Source organism: Schistocerca serialis, chromosome 6, assembly GCF_023864345.2.
Source record: "Schistocerca serialis cubense isolate TAMUIC-IGC-003099 chromosome 6, iqSchSeri2.2, whole genome shotgun sequence".
NCBI classification, from domain to species: domain Eukaryota; kingdom Metazoa; phylum Arthropoda; class Insecta; order Orthoptera; family Acrididae; genus Schistocerca; species Schistocerca serialis.
Window position 1 is genome coordinate 357,781,536 of NC_064643.1, and position 13,983 is coordinate 357,795,518.

At 38.5% G+C, this 13,983-nt stretch overlaps 1 protein-coding gene across 1 annotated transcript in view; it reads right to left on the reverse strand.

The window, feature by feature from the left end:
- The window catches only part of LOC126483610 (dnaJ homolog subfamily C member 13), a 380,828-nt gene that overhangs the window by 121,822 nt on the left and 245,023 nt on the right, over positions 1-13,983 (reverse strand). Inside the window, exon 24 of the mRNA XM_050106649.1 lies at positions 3,825-4,009. Within this exon, the coding sequence (XP_049962606.1) occupies positions 3,825-4,009 (185 nt within the window). The remainder of the gene's footprint in view (positions 1-3,824; positions 4,010-13,983) is intronic.

The following is a 13,983-nucleotide window of genomic DNA, read 5'->3' on the forward strand; positions in this document are numbered from 1 at the left end:
AACAGAACGGGACCCCTGAGTGAACTCTGTGGAACACCTAATGTAATATGTCAGTTGATGAAGTGGCAAACTTACTTAAATCACTTGACCCACATAAGGAAACTTTCTTCTTCCTGTTCTGTAGATATGACTTAAACCACTCATATGCTATTCCATTTATACCACAGAACTGTAATTTCTGTAACAATGTCATGGTTCACACAAACAAATACTTTGGACAAGTCACACAAAATTCCTATTGGTGACATTTTACTATTTAAAGACTCTATTATGTGGACAGTGAAATTGTATATTGCTGTCTCAGTGGAACAGCATTTTTGTAATCCGAACTGTGATTTACTAAGTATCCCATTACTGTTGAGATGGATAACCACTCGAGTGCATTACTTCCTCAAAGATTTTTGAAAATGCTGTAAGCAAGGATACTGGCCAGTAATTATTGACATCTGTCGTTTCCCCCTTTTTGTAGAGAGGCCTGACAATGGCATATTTTAACCTGTCTGGAAAAATACCCTGATCAGTGATGCATTACATATGTGACTAAGAACATCAGCTTTAATTGCTCCACATTGTTTTAATAACTAGTTAGAGATGTCATCTACACCAACAGAACATTTATTTTTCAAAAATTTAATAATTTTACTTTTTTCACAAGAGGTTGTTAGGTGAAACTTAATCTGACTAAATTTTTTCAAAACTGACTCTTCCATCTACTGCCTGTTTTGTAGCATGTTTTTGTCTCCTACACTTAAGAAATGGTTGTTAAATACATTAGCTACTTGTGTACTGTTGGTTAGGATGATCTCGTTCTCCTTAATAGTAATACTGCCTACCCCAGTGGTTACTTTTCATGTCTCCCTTCTAACAACATTCCATATTGATTTGATTTTATTGCTAGAGTTGTTAATTTCTTCTGTAACATACACATTTCTTGATTTCCTTACAACTTTTCTCAGTATGTTACAGTAACTTTTATAGTGTAAAACTACTTCTGGATCTTTACTAGTTCGTGCTGTCTCAAAGTTTTCTTTTTCTTTCTGAAGAGACTTTCAAGTGTGTAGTGTTACATTTAGTAATTTTCTTTGGGAAACAATGTTCTACAGGGGATATAAATTTGTCAAGAAATATGTTGCATTTATCATTAGCATTTGGCTCATTATATACATCTCCCCAATTAACATTTCTTAAGCTTTCTTTGAAGTGCTCTATAGGTACCAGGTTGAGCAACCTTACACTTTTACTTAATGGTTTCCGAACTGCACACCCTGTTAGGTTTTGTAAGTTAATCAGTTGTGCATCATGGTCTGACAATCCATTTACAACTGGGAAAGAATGTGTTTGTTTTACATCCTCTTTTGGTACAAATACATTATCTATTAGCATGCTACTGACCTGAGCTATGTGTGAAGGGAAATTGATCACTGATTCTAAACTATATGTTGTTAATAACACTTCTAGTTCACTTTTCCTCTCAGAATTATTTAGAAAGTTTACACTGAAATCACCACAGATTAATAACTTCTTCTTTTTGTCTGACAGACAGCATAATAGGGAGTCAAACTTTTTTTATGAATAGCTCCCAGTCTCCTGATGGGGACCTGTATACTGTTGCTAATCTCAATACTACATTATCGAGCTGAAGTTCACATGCACAAACCTCAAAGTGCTGATGAACATAAAATTTGCTTACTTCTACAGTCTTGCATTTATACTCACACATTCTAAGTTGTTATCTATAAATGACATGGCTTGCTTACCAACAACAAATACTCATTTGCTAACCCACGGGTCAGTAATAATTATGAGTATGCAGCATTGTACAGACTTGTGAGTTATTGGAAGTCACCAAGAGAAGAGTAAGTATAGACACACTGAAATTTCTATAAAAAAATTTTAAAAAGTTGATTTTCATACTTCTTTGCTGCCAGGTCTCTAGGTCAGACACCGACTGATGGTGATCCATTGGTGTATACCTATAGCTAGGCAACTAGGACATGACCAACGGTTGTGTGGTAACTGGCATTCTTAGACAACTACCCTTCATTTGATCAGCACATTATTTGTTCGAAACAGAGATCTTGCTCCTTATTTTAAAAAATTATGGTTCCTTCCTCCCTTTCCCTGTGTGTTCCTTAAATAACACCAATCTGCTTTCCTGTTATAGCTTGGAAATGGAAATTCTGCAATGCTGATGGAAGAATGTAATTTAAACGCATTCAGTTTGATAACCAGAGGCTCCATTATGTGAAATAATGAACCTAATAAATTTGATTGACATAGCGTGTTTGAATAAGGATGATTTTGTCGTGCTGCTGGGAGGATCAAACTATGTTTGTAGTAGCATGATGTACAAAGCTACCCTAGGAATGTGGAGATGTTTAAATAATTTGAAACACATAGATGTACTCATTGTCAATATTTTATATTGTTCTGATTTACCATCTTGGTCATCTGTGAACTGCAAATTAGAGTTGCAGACATGCGTATTACTGAAATATGTATTCACTTCAAGAAATTTGATATTATAGACCTAAGCAGCTTAGCACAAAGGTTTCCAAACAGTACATGGACTTCATTTAAACATGTCAGAAAATGAGTTACTAGCAGGTACAATATGTACTTGTACTTTGAGAAACAACGTGCCAACAGAGAAAGTGGCCAACAGACACAAATAATGTAGTGTTTAATGTGAAGCAATGAAGACATCAGCCAAATGCGTATTACGAAGTAGTTTAAACTGAAGTGAACAGATGTCAAACACAACTTTTACAAGCTCCAGAAGTTAACTCAACTACTGATAGCCACCAGTAAAGAGACAAGATTTTTTAGAGTATGTGCTGCACTAGAATTTTCTAAATGCCCCAACTTTGTAGTGGCTTTTTACACCACCACGTTCAGTCTCTTAAGAATATACTATGCTGGAAGCACTACTCCAATACAAACAAAATGCAGATACAATTTGTATTACTGAACATTGGCTACAAAATGGTGAAGTAAAATTAACCTCAATAGCAGAAATACATTAGTGAGTCTTGGTGGTAATGCTATCTTTGTGAAAGAGCAAATAAATTTCTGTGATGTTAATAAAGACTATACTGACCAAACTGTAAAAGATTTGAACTTTATATTAATAAATTGCCAGAACTTCGTATCATGATTTCTAACATAAATAGAGCACCAAGGGGCAGTATGCCAGCATTCCTGGCCAAACTAGAGGTTGTACTGAACAGAATTGGTGTTTTACAATGGAGCTGGTGCTTTCTGGTGATTTTACATCAACTTTTTGGAAGCCAACAATGTCAGAGATGCTTTGATAAATATATACACTGTTTAGTCATTAGGCGTCTGTGAGAAATGTATCAAATGCATTCCCAAAGTCAAGGAACATGACATCTACCACCTCTTGGTCTCGTGGCTGGAGAGAGCATGATCTCTACAGAGGAGATTTTTGGTCTCCAGAAATCTCATGAAACTTGAGTATAGAAAATGTACTAAAGGTCTACAACAGGCCAATGTCAGAGATAGATGTATAGTTTCTTGCATCTGTTCAACAAACTTTATTGAAAATGAGAATGACCTCAATCTTCTTTCCTCGTCATTAGGAATGCTATATTACTCCAGCAACATATTGTATGCTGTTGCTAGATCTTACTTCCCCAAAATGGAGCTTTTCTGCTTTCAATAAACTGTTAACGGTAAGGTACACAAACTAGACTACTTCACACTACACATATGGAAAGTACCTTCACGCAAATAAATCAGTAAGGAGAGATTCTGCTGCAGTTTGCCATTCAAAAATAAATACAGGATAATTGCCAACTTACTTCAAGACCTCTTTCCCGGCGCAGCTCCTCTGCATTGAGAGCTGAGCAATGGACTGTATGATAGGCCAGTTCACCAGCACTTGCAAGCAGTGGTGCAGACTTTGAGAATAAATGTTCATCTGCACTTTCCAGCTGAATTGTTTTGATCAGTTGTGGATAGCCAGCATATTTATAGGGCTGCAATTCTGTACATTAATAAAGACACACAATCACAAAACAGAATGTCAAGATCTGTTTTCAGTTAAGAAATTATACTGGAAGAAAAAAAGAGAAATCTCTTAACATGATTTGCACAGGGGGTTATGCATAACAGTACTATCACATTATGTGTTAATACACACAACAAAGAAAGTTTTGCATCACTCCAGTTACAGTCCCTTTGACTGATCAGAGATGCCACTAAACCCGCCCAAAGATCCAAACAACCATGCATGAGCAGTGCCTATTAGATGGAGGGGGTCCAGCAGCCCATCAGTTCCAGTCATTCCACCAGGAAGGAGGTACACAGCTCATGTTGTCTGTAGTTCAACCACACTTAGTCAATACCAAAGTTCGATTGTGTCCGCTTTGTTACTTTGTGCCAGGAAGAGCTCTCAACAAGGGAAATGTCCAGACGTTTTACAGTAAACCAAAGCGATGTTGTTCGGACATGGAGGAGATACAGGGAGACAGGAACTGTCAACGACATGGCTCTCTCATGCCGTCCAAGGGCTACTACTGCAGTGGATGACTGCTGCCTATGGATTACAGCTCAGAGGAACCCTGACAGCAATGACACCATGTTGAATAATGCTTTTCGTGCAGCTATAGGATGTCATGTTACAACTCAAACTGTGTGCAATAATCTGCATGATGTGCAACTTCACTCCCGACATCTATGGCAAGGTCCGTCTTTGCAATCACAACACCATGCAGCACAATACAGACGGGCTCAACAGCATGCCAAATGGACCTCTCAGGATTGGCATCATGTTCTCTTCACTGATTAAGTGTCACATATGCCTTCAACCAGACAATCATCGGAGATGTGTTTGGAGGCAACCCGATCAGGCTGAACGCCTCAGACACACTGTCAAGCAAGTGCAGCAAGGCAGAGGTTCCTTGATGTATTGGGATGGCATTATGTGGGGCCAACGTACACTGCTAATGGTCAGGGAAGGCACCATAACGGCTGTACGATATGTGAATGCCATCCTAAAACCAATATTGCAACCATATTGGCGAAGCATTTGTCTTCATGGATGATAATTTGCACCCCACTGTGCACATCTTGTGAATGATTTCTTTCAAGATAACGACATCACTCGACTATCAAACATGACTGGGATACACTGAAAAGGGTTGTATATGGCCGATGTGATCCACCAACCACTCTGAGGGATCTACACCAAATCGCTGTTGAGGAGTGGGACAATCTGGACCAACAGTGCCGCGATGAACTTGGGGATAGTATGCCACGACAAATACAGGCATGCATCAATGCAAGAGGATGTGCTACTGGGAATTAATGGTACTGATGTGTACAGCAATCTGGACCACCACCTCTGAAGGTCTCGCTGTACGGCTGTACAACATGCAATGTGCAGTTTTCGTGAGCAATAAAAAGGGCGGAAATGATGTTTATGTTGATCTCTATTCCAATTTTCTGTACAGGTTCCGGAACTCTCGGAACTGAAGTGATGCAAAACTTTTGATATATGTATATCCTCATCAACAATTTAATGGCTGTGATAACAAAAATTTAAAGTGCTAGTAAAATACCAAGCAATAAATTATTCATTTCACAACAGCATCCAATTCATGAAATAGATCTTATCAGTGAGGGCAGTGAGAGAGGTTTTAGGGGACATGAGGGAGTCACATTTTACAAAGCAATCACAAGGATTTGAACCATATAGCAACAAAATTTGCTAAAGGGCAGCACTTTGTGTCATTACAGAGATCCTCTAATCCTCCACTAGCCTCCTGCTCCACACCCACTCCTCCCCAGTCCCAGAACCATAAATTCAACCATCCTGCCCCCTCACACACTACCCTGCTGCCCCCCACCCTTTTCTCTGTCTCTATCCAACTCCCATTCCATTCCTCCACATCAAAGTTGCCATGCATTGCATGAACTGACCAGTGCAGGTGCCTATGCCTGTGCCTGTGCCCCCACCACCACCACCACCACCACCACCACCACCACCACCCCCAACACATCCTCTCACCCAGGGGAGTTGATGTGCTGCAATTCTGGCATAGGTAGAAAGCCATTATGTGTGTGGCTCAAAAACGGATAAGTTAACAAAGACGTCCGTCATGTTTAGGCGTCTTACAAAGACTTATCATCTCTACTATGAAGTGAAGTGTTACTTTTATTCCTTAAAATAATTTATGTTCCACCAGGTCTCTCAGTTTTATGTGTATGGGTTCAGAAATTCAGATTTAACAAACTTACTGGACGATGCATTTCAGATCAGATTATTATTGCCATACAAGCTTTAACTCAATTTACTGGTTGCTGCTCCACCAACCTTTGCTTCTTGTTTGCTTACTCTCTCCACTACCGTATTTTGTCAGCTGCCTTTTGTGTCACACTCAAGTTTTTAAATCTCATCTATTGCAGGCAATCTTATCTTTGTTCTTCTGATCCTCACTTACTGGCGCGCGCGCACACACACACACACACACACACACACACACACACACACACACACACACACTGAGGGGGGAGGTGTTTCTCTCTCTCTCTCTCTCTCTCTCTCTCTCTCTCTCTCTCTCTCTCTCTCTTTCCCCCCCCCCCCCCCCCCCCCACACACACACACACACACACACACACACACACACACACACACACACACACACACACACACACGAGACTCACTAATGTATTTCTGCTATTGAGGTTAATTTTACTTCACCATTTTGTAGCCAATGTTCAGTAATACACACACACACACACACACACACACACACACACACACACACACACACACGCACACGCACGCACACACACACACGGAGGGGGGAGGTGTGTGGTTTAACTACATCAATGGGAGGTATCTTAATATTTTACTACACTATATCGCAGTGATATGTTTTTATGAAGACTTCTGTAATGTCCTACAGAAAAGCATTCATGCAATTCATGGCATGACAATATTCTGTCTTCTCCAGTATGAGAATCACCCTAATTGTGCAAGTACAGGACGCAGACAAAGGGTGACATATGAAAGTTCGGATCAGTCCTGGAGGCGTGCTCAGATGGCCAAGGCACTTGGGGCGACCATTTGCATTAAGTGGGAAATCCGGTTTCAAGTCCCAGTCTAGCAAGAATTTTCATTGGCACCAATACATTGTGCAGCTTGAGTCCAACCATATTTGTAATTATGAACGCATTTTATGTACTGTATTATTAAATAAGAAATATGGAAGCAAACAGCAGCTTTGAGGGAGCAACACAAATGCTGCGAAAACGTTTTGTCCTAAAACTTAACATGAATTATAACAAAATAAAATTTTCAAAGATTAAATATTTATTACATGCTTATAGCTGCATACTACTAAACATGATGTGTGACAGAATTGGTAACTAACAAGAATGAAAAGTCAAATATAGAATTTAACAGTGCTGAAATATAATCTAACAAGGAAAAAATTAGAGAGACAGGAAAACGCAGCTGACATTACTGACATCTAAAATCATTTGCAAAAAGATGTAATATTGAATCACATTTTACCTGTAGGTAAATTATGCAAATGAGAAATAACTTAATGTTCTCTAAAAGTCCTAATTAAAAACCAGAAGTGGTATGCAATATATCCTTTGTCAGACAAGATCTTTGTTACAGTTGTGATAGCATCGATAGAACTAAATATTTCTGAATATATACAATTCATGCTTTTTATAGATTCAGATGGTGGCACAAAGTTTTCAATTTTGAAGTAACTCAAGGTGTAGATGGCTAAAATCATACCTACAATTACTGCAATGCTTCGGAATTGCACACATTACTTCAGACAATATTTCTGAGGTATCAGTAGTTTCTTGTTGTCAAAAAAGCATCAGCAGCAGTTGCAGAAGCCAACATCTAATTTTCAATGCCAGATAAATGCCTCTTGTTGATTCTCCTTACCCACTATGCTCTTCAGCTACCTCAACATTTTCCTATGTCATCCATCTATTTTCACTTAGGAGGTCTTATCAGTGTTTTATTATCTACTGTAATCCAGCAAGGAACCTACTTTCTCCATCTAGCATCCATTCTCCCAGGCACACATCCTGCCCACCATATCATTTCAATTAGTGATCATCTTCCTTTTCCAACTTTTCCCTGTCCATTTGTTTGTTTTCTTGCCTGTCTTTTTAATTAACCCTAATAACTTTCTTCTGCAGTATTCAGATGCCATACACACAACTACAATTACCCCACAAAATAATATAATATGGTATTATGCTTCGCAAAAATGAAAAATAGCATGTTCTAACATATATTTTAGGTACAAAATTAATAAGCTGACTCCTTGAATAAATTATTCTAGACAACTAAACACTAATATATATTATATGTTGATTCCAGGAAATATATCATCTAAATATATCCCTAAAAACCTAACATAAATCTCTCAGATGATTCAAATTAAGTTTTGAGTAGTGTGTTCACATGTCAAACTATCTTGGGGACAACATGTAAAATGTGCTAGTCATAAGTTCTCCAGAGCAGTTAATTTCTTACAGCAACTTACATGTTACCTACCTTAGTATAAGTTAATATAACAACAAAAACAATCAATTTTTGACAAAATAATTTAATTGGATAGATAAAAAATCTATTCATCAAGTAGCGGTAGAATACACACATAAAAGAGGGTTGTAATTAAGCAAGCTTTTGGAGCCAGTAGCTGCTTCTTCAGGCAGAAGGGTTGAAGGAAGAGGGGTGAAGGAAAAGGACCGTAGAAGTCTAGGAAATGGGGTAGATTTCAGTAGTCACCCAGAACTGCAGGTCATGGAAGACTTAGTACACTGGATGAGAAGAAAAGACTGATTGTTGTAAACTGCATCAGATGAGATTTGAAAACCTGAGAGCTTAAAGTTGGAAGACAGGGTAATATGTAAGACAGAGCTTACTGCTTACACATCATGCATGAAATATTAAGAGTGAAAACCTAAGTACATTGAACTTAGCAGAGGTGGGACGGAGACGGTAAAAAATAAACAGGTAAGACAATGAAAGACGTAGAAAACTGAAATGGAGTGAAGAAAAGAGTAGATATTGTGAAGAAATGCTGAGAAGGGAAGAAATTAAGGCCAGGTGGGTGGCGAGAACCAAGGACATATTGTATCACTAGTTCCCACCTGCGGAGTTCTGAGAAACTGGTGTCTGCGGAAGAATACAGATGAAGTTTGTGGTGAAACAAGTACCAGAGTCACCATTTTTATGTTGTAGAGCTTGCTCTGCAACAGGATATTGTGTGTTGCCAGTATACCACATCTGCCTACGCATATCCATCCTCCCACCTCTGTTACGTTCAACGCACTTAGCCTTTCACTCTTATTAACTCATGTATGGTATTTAAGCAGTAATCTCTGTCTTGCCTATTACCCTGTCTTCCACCTCTAAGCTCCTAGGTTTTAAAATCACATCTGGTGCAGCCCCCGAGCAATCAGTCTTTTCTTCTCATCCTGTGCGGTAAGTCTCCCCTGACCCGTGGTTCCTGGTGACTTTCCCAAAATCTACCCCATTTCCTAGCCCTCTCCTTTCCTTTTCCTTCACCCCTCTCCTTCCTTCAACCCTCCCACCTGAAGAAGGAGCCACTGGCTCCAAAAGCTTGCCTAATTACAACCATCTTTTTTGTGTGTTCTGCCGCCAATTGGTGAGAAGTTTTTTTTTTAATACAAGTCAAAATGTCCTCTTTTTCATTATCCAAAGTATATCATCATATCATATTATTTTGTGTGAAAATTCTAGCTGTGTATATGGCAACTTAATACTGCAGACAAAATCTATTAGAATAATTACTGTTTCTTCATATACAGGATGCATCATCTAAAACTTGCACCAAAAATATTTCGGAAATTGAAAGTGCTATTGATGTGCTGTTTTCATAGAATGGATTGGTAGACAGGGGCTCTTATTGTTAGCCAATCATCAGATTGTAATAATACTAAAAGTGTTTTTTGCACAAACATACACTTTTTTAAATGGAACAATGACTGTTGACATTAACAAACTAAAAGTAGGGTAAATTAGAATGCATGTGTTGTTTGTTGCAGGATTCTAGTGTGAACCATTTATGATATATCTTATTTTGCAAAGTTCTCTCACTGGCACTTGTACAACACCTGTGGCAGCACATACTAAAGAACACAACAAGTGTGTATACTAGTCATGTGGATTATGACTAGTAACAAGGCAATTGACAATCACATGCTATGTTCAAAATGGCCACCAGCAGCAGCAATACACGCTTCCAGTCTAGTATTGAATGGCTGCTGCACACGTGCTAGCATTCCAGCAGAGACGTCCAAACAGGCTGCAGTAATAACATTATTGCATATCAATGTGTGTAGTTGGTATGTCCTTGCAGACAGCATCTTTCAGCTTTCTCCACAGAAAAAAGTCTACAGGCAGCAAATCCAGGCAGCAAATCCAGGGAATAGGCTGGCCAAGGTACAAGTCCAATCTGTCCAATCCAATTCGGAAACAATTCATGAAGATATGGTGTAGTACTTCATGCAATATTTGCTGGACAACCATTTTACTGGTACCAAAGGTTCCTGCTAATCTGCAGAGGAATGCCTCCTAGCATCCTTGGAGGATGGTCTGTTAGGAGGCTGTGATACTTGGGCACATTCAGTGTTCTATCTATGAAAAATTGGTCTATGAGCTGATGGTTCACTATCCCATACAACACGTTTACACTCCCTGGATACTGACCTTCCACCAACGAAGTCAACAAGGATTGTCAACAGACCAATAGTGGGTATTTCAGTGGTTTACCTGGCCGTGATTGGAAAATATGGCTTCAACACTAAACACAATATGAGGCGTATTCTGCAAGTAAGGTCCAATTGGTCACGAAATGGAAACCACAGTGAAAGAGAGTTTTATTTGCAATAGTTAGCCATACCTTCCAGCAATGTATCTACATAGTTGCCATTCCATCCAAGACATTTGTCATAGTGTTGTATCAACTTTCCAATACCCTCATCATACTCTTTTTGCTGATTCTCTACGCTGATCTGGGGTATCATGTCTTAATGCCCATGTATACAATTCTCATAATCGTTTCCATAAAGCTCTTGAGGAAAGAAAGACTTTATAGGGATGGAACCCATGTCAATGGAGAATGTGTAGGACACTTGCCTTACTCACACCACTTCCTCATGTGATTGTGCTGGAGCTAATGTGCAAATAAACTGCAAAAGCAGCAAGAACATTAATTTCCCCCTCTTCTGTAATCACTTGTTTCCTCCTGTTACGTTGTCTAGGTGTTAAATTACCACTTTTATGTAACTTGTTGAAGAGGTTGATACGAACTGCCAAGATGGTCTACACATATTGGGATATCTTGCCCCATACACAGTACAAGAACGAACTGCATTTTTCGAACACACTCCATACACCATGACCATGTCAACTTGTTCTGCACTGATAAATCTTATCATGCACTCATGACCTGCTGCTTGGACTGTCACACAGTAACTGACTAGTAAGTCACAATGCACTTTAACACACAAGCATGATATAAGCAAACATAACAACATCGTACCTAGATATTACATAGCTTGAATCACACAAACAAATATCAGTGAGGAAACTGTTCAAAATACGGTATCTCATAAATGACTCTCACTAGAATACAGCAAAGAACACCACTGACATTATAATTTACCCTACTTTTAGTTTCTTACTGTCCATATACATAGTTCCATTTAAAAAGTGTATGTTTGAAAAAAATATACTTTGTAAGTATTATTACAATCTGTTTAATGGCTAACAATATGAGTCCCTCACAATCCCTTCACTCTGTGAAAACTGCGCGTCAATAGCACATTCCATTTCCGCAATATTTGTGGTACAAGTTAGGTGATTCACTCTGTATATCACACTGTACACCATCGTTTTGTAAAAAAACATGATAGTAATGAACTTTTACTGTGTTTTAATTTACACAAGGAAGCAACTTAATGGAAACAAAACAGAGAAAATGTGCACTGTTGTAATACAAGAAGCAAGATGCATTGTATGCTATACTACAGATTCAATACCAAATAATAGTTATTAACTCATGGGGCACAAATTATTTAATGAGCTTTTACACACTTTACAAATGTACAATTGTACAAGCATTCGAACGCATCAGGACTGGTCATCTGCTCATTCATTCTACAAATAATGGCATTTATTAAGCGTAATATAAAACTAAAGTTAATAGCTAACCCACTGTAGTTTCGAATATTATCAGTTTTACTGTAGTATGTTTGTGACATTGACTATTGCTATAAAGACCTAATAACAGTAACAACAACTATTACTACTACTACTGGGCAACTTAACTTCCTGAATGGTTTTTGCATTGAAAGTCTACATGTCACTGCCACAAAACAATAGTAGCACTATACACCAATAATGAACTTTCATTTTATATACACCTAACGCAAGCTCATGTTTGAAAATTCTATTTTGATTACTAGTGAAACATGTTACTTTTACTCCTCAGTTTATTGTTCTCTTTGTATTAATTGTCTTAAACAGATCAACATACAAAATTTTATCAAATGGTTTTACAGCTTCTTCATTAAGTTGTAAAATATTGTTCTTAATGTATCGAGTGTGTGTAGGAATAAGCTAGCAATAGTACTCCGAGCAGCAAAGAGGTTGCCAGAAGATTGATAATAGACACTGCAGCAAGCTAGTCTATTAGGAGAGAGGGCAAAGACAGACTCGTCAAGAATGCACCACCAACACCCTCTCGACCACCAGTATTTATATTGCTGCCATGGACCAGAGGGCCCAGTCACCTAGTCAGTCAACGAGTCGAGTCATCATTCACAGCCCAGTGGGAGTCACCGTCCTTAGCTCAGCCTCTAGCTCAGAGTCAGTCAGTACCTACTGACCAGAGTAGTGTACATAGTGGGACTGGTACTTCACCAGCAGTGAGGCTAACATGGGCTACTATAGAAGGCTTGTACCGCAACACCTGGACTGTCTTAAGTAACTTCTTGTTCTTATGAGTAAAGAACCCCATTAATATATGCGTGCAGTCTGTGTTATACAAGAGGATACCGGCCACCAAACAAAATCCTCTCCTTGGTTCCCATGGTACAAGCCAATAGCAACGAGATGACACCAAAGAGTCTACATTATTTCAGCCTCATCATAATACATTTTCAGACGTACATTCACACATGATTATTAAGTCATTCTATTTGTTGCTGAATTTTACCAGAGGCAATGATAGAACACCATCAAGAAAATGGAGATTTGCCACAATAAAATGTCTTTTTCATTTTCCCAGCTTAAGGGCCTCATAAGAGGCCCCTCTCTACGGACAATTGAGAATAGATCTGGTGATATGGAATCTCACCGTTTGATTTCTCTTTTAATTCTGAATTTCTCACAAGTCCAACAGAAGCTGTATCACTAACAAATACATCCTTCAATGCAGTCATAGGATCAATCAATCCTTCGTATTTCCAGGGTTCCTATATAGACTTTGTTGAAACCAAGCCATGAGGTTGCTCAAAATCTGTAACTGCAGGAAAATTTAATAATTCATATTCCCTCCTCCATTCTGTGATTGCATTTGGAACTTGCAAATGGTCCAGTGAGCTATACTCATTTCTAAAGCCAACGTTTTCCTTTGGTCAGTTAAAATCTGAAACTTTTCAATGTGATAAGTGACAGTTATTAAGTATCTTACCTTACAGACAAAATGCAGATAGACCATATTTGTATTTCATCTGCCTCCTTTCTAATACAGTAGGTGACACTTAGAGCAGTTTTTTTTTTATTTCACATATATTATGAAAATAATTTTTCAGTTTTATTTTGTATCAGCACCTTCCAGCACCTTTGTCCATATCTCACGTGGCTTTGTAAATTGTCTAGCATTTCTTACCAAACATCGTTATTTCTGTTACTAATTATCTCTGACTCAGATTCATCTCTTT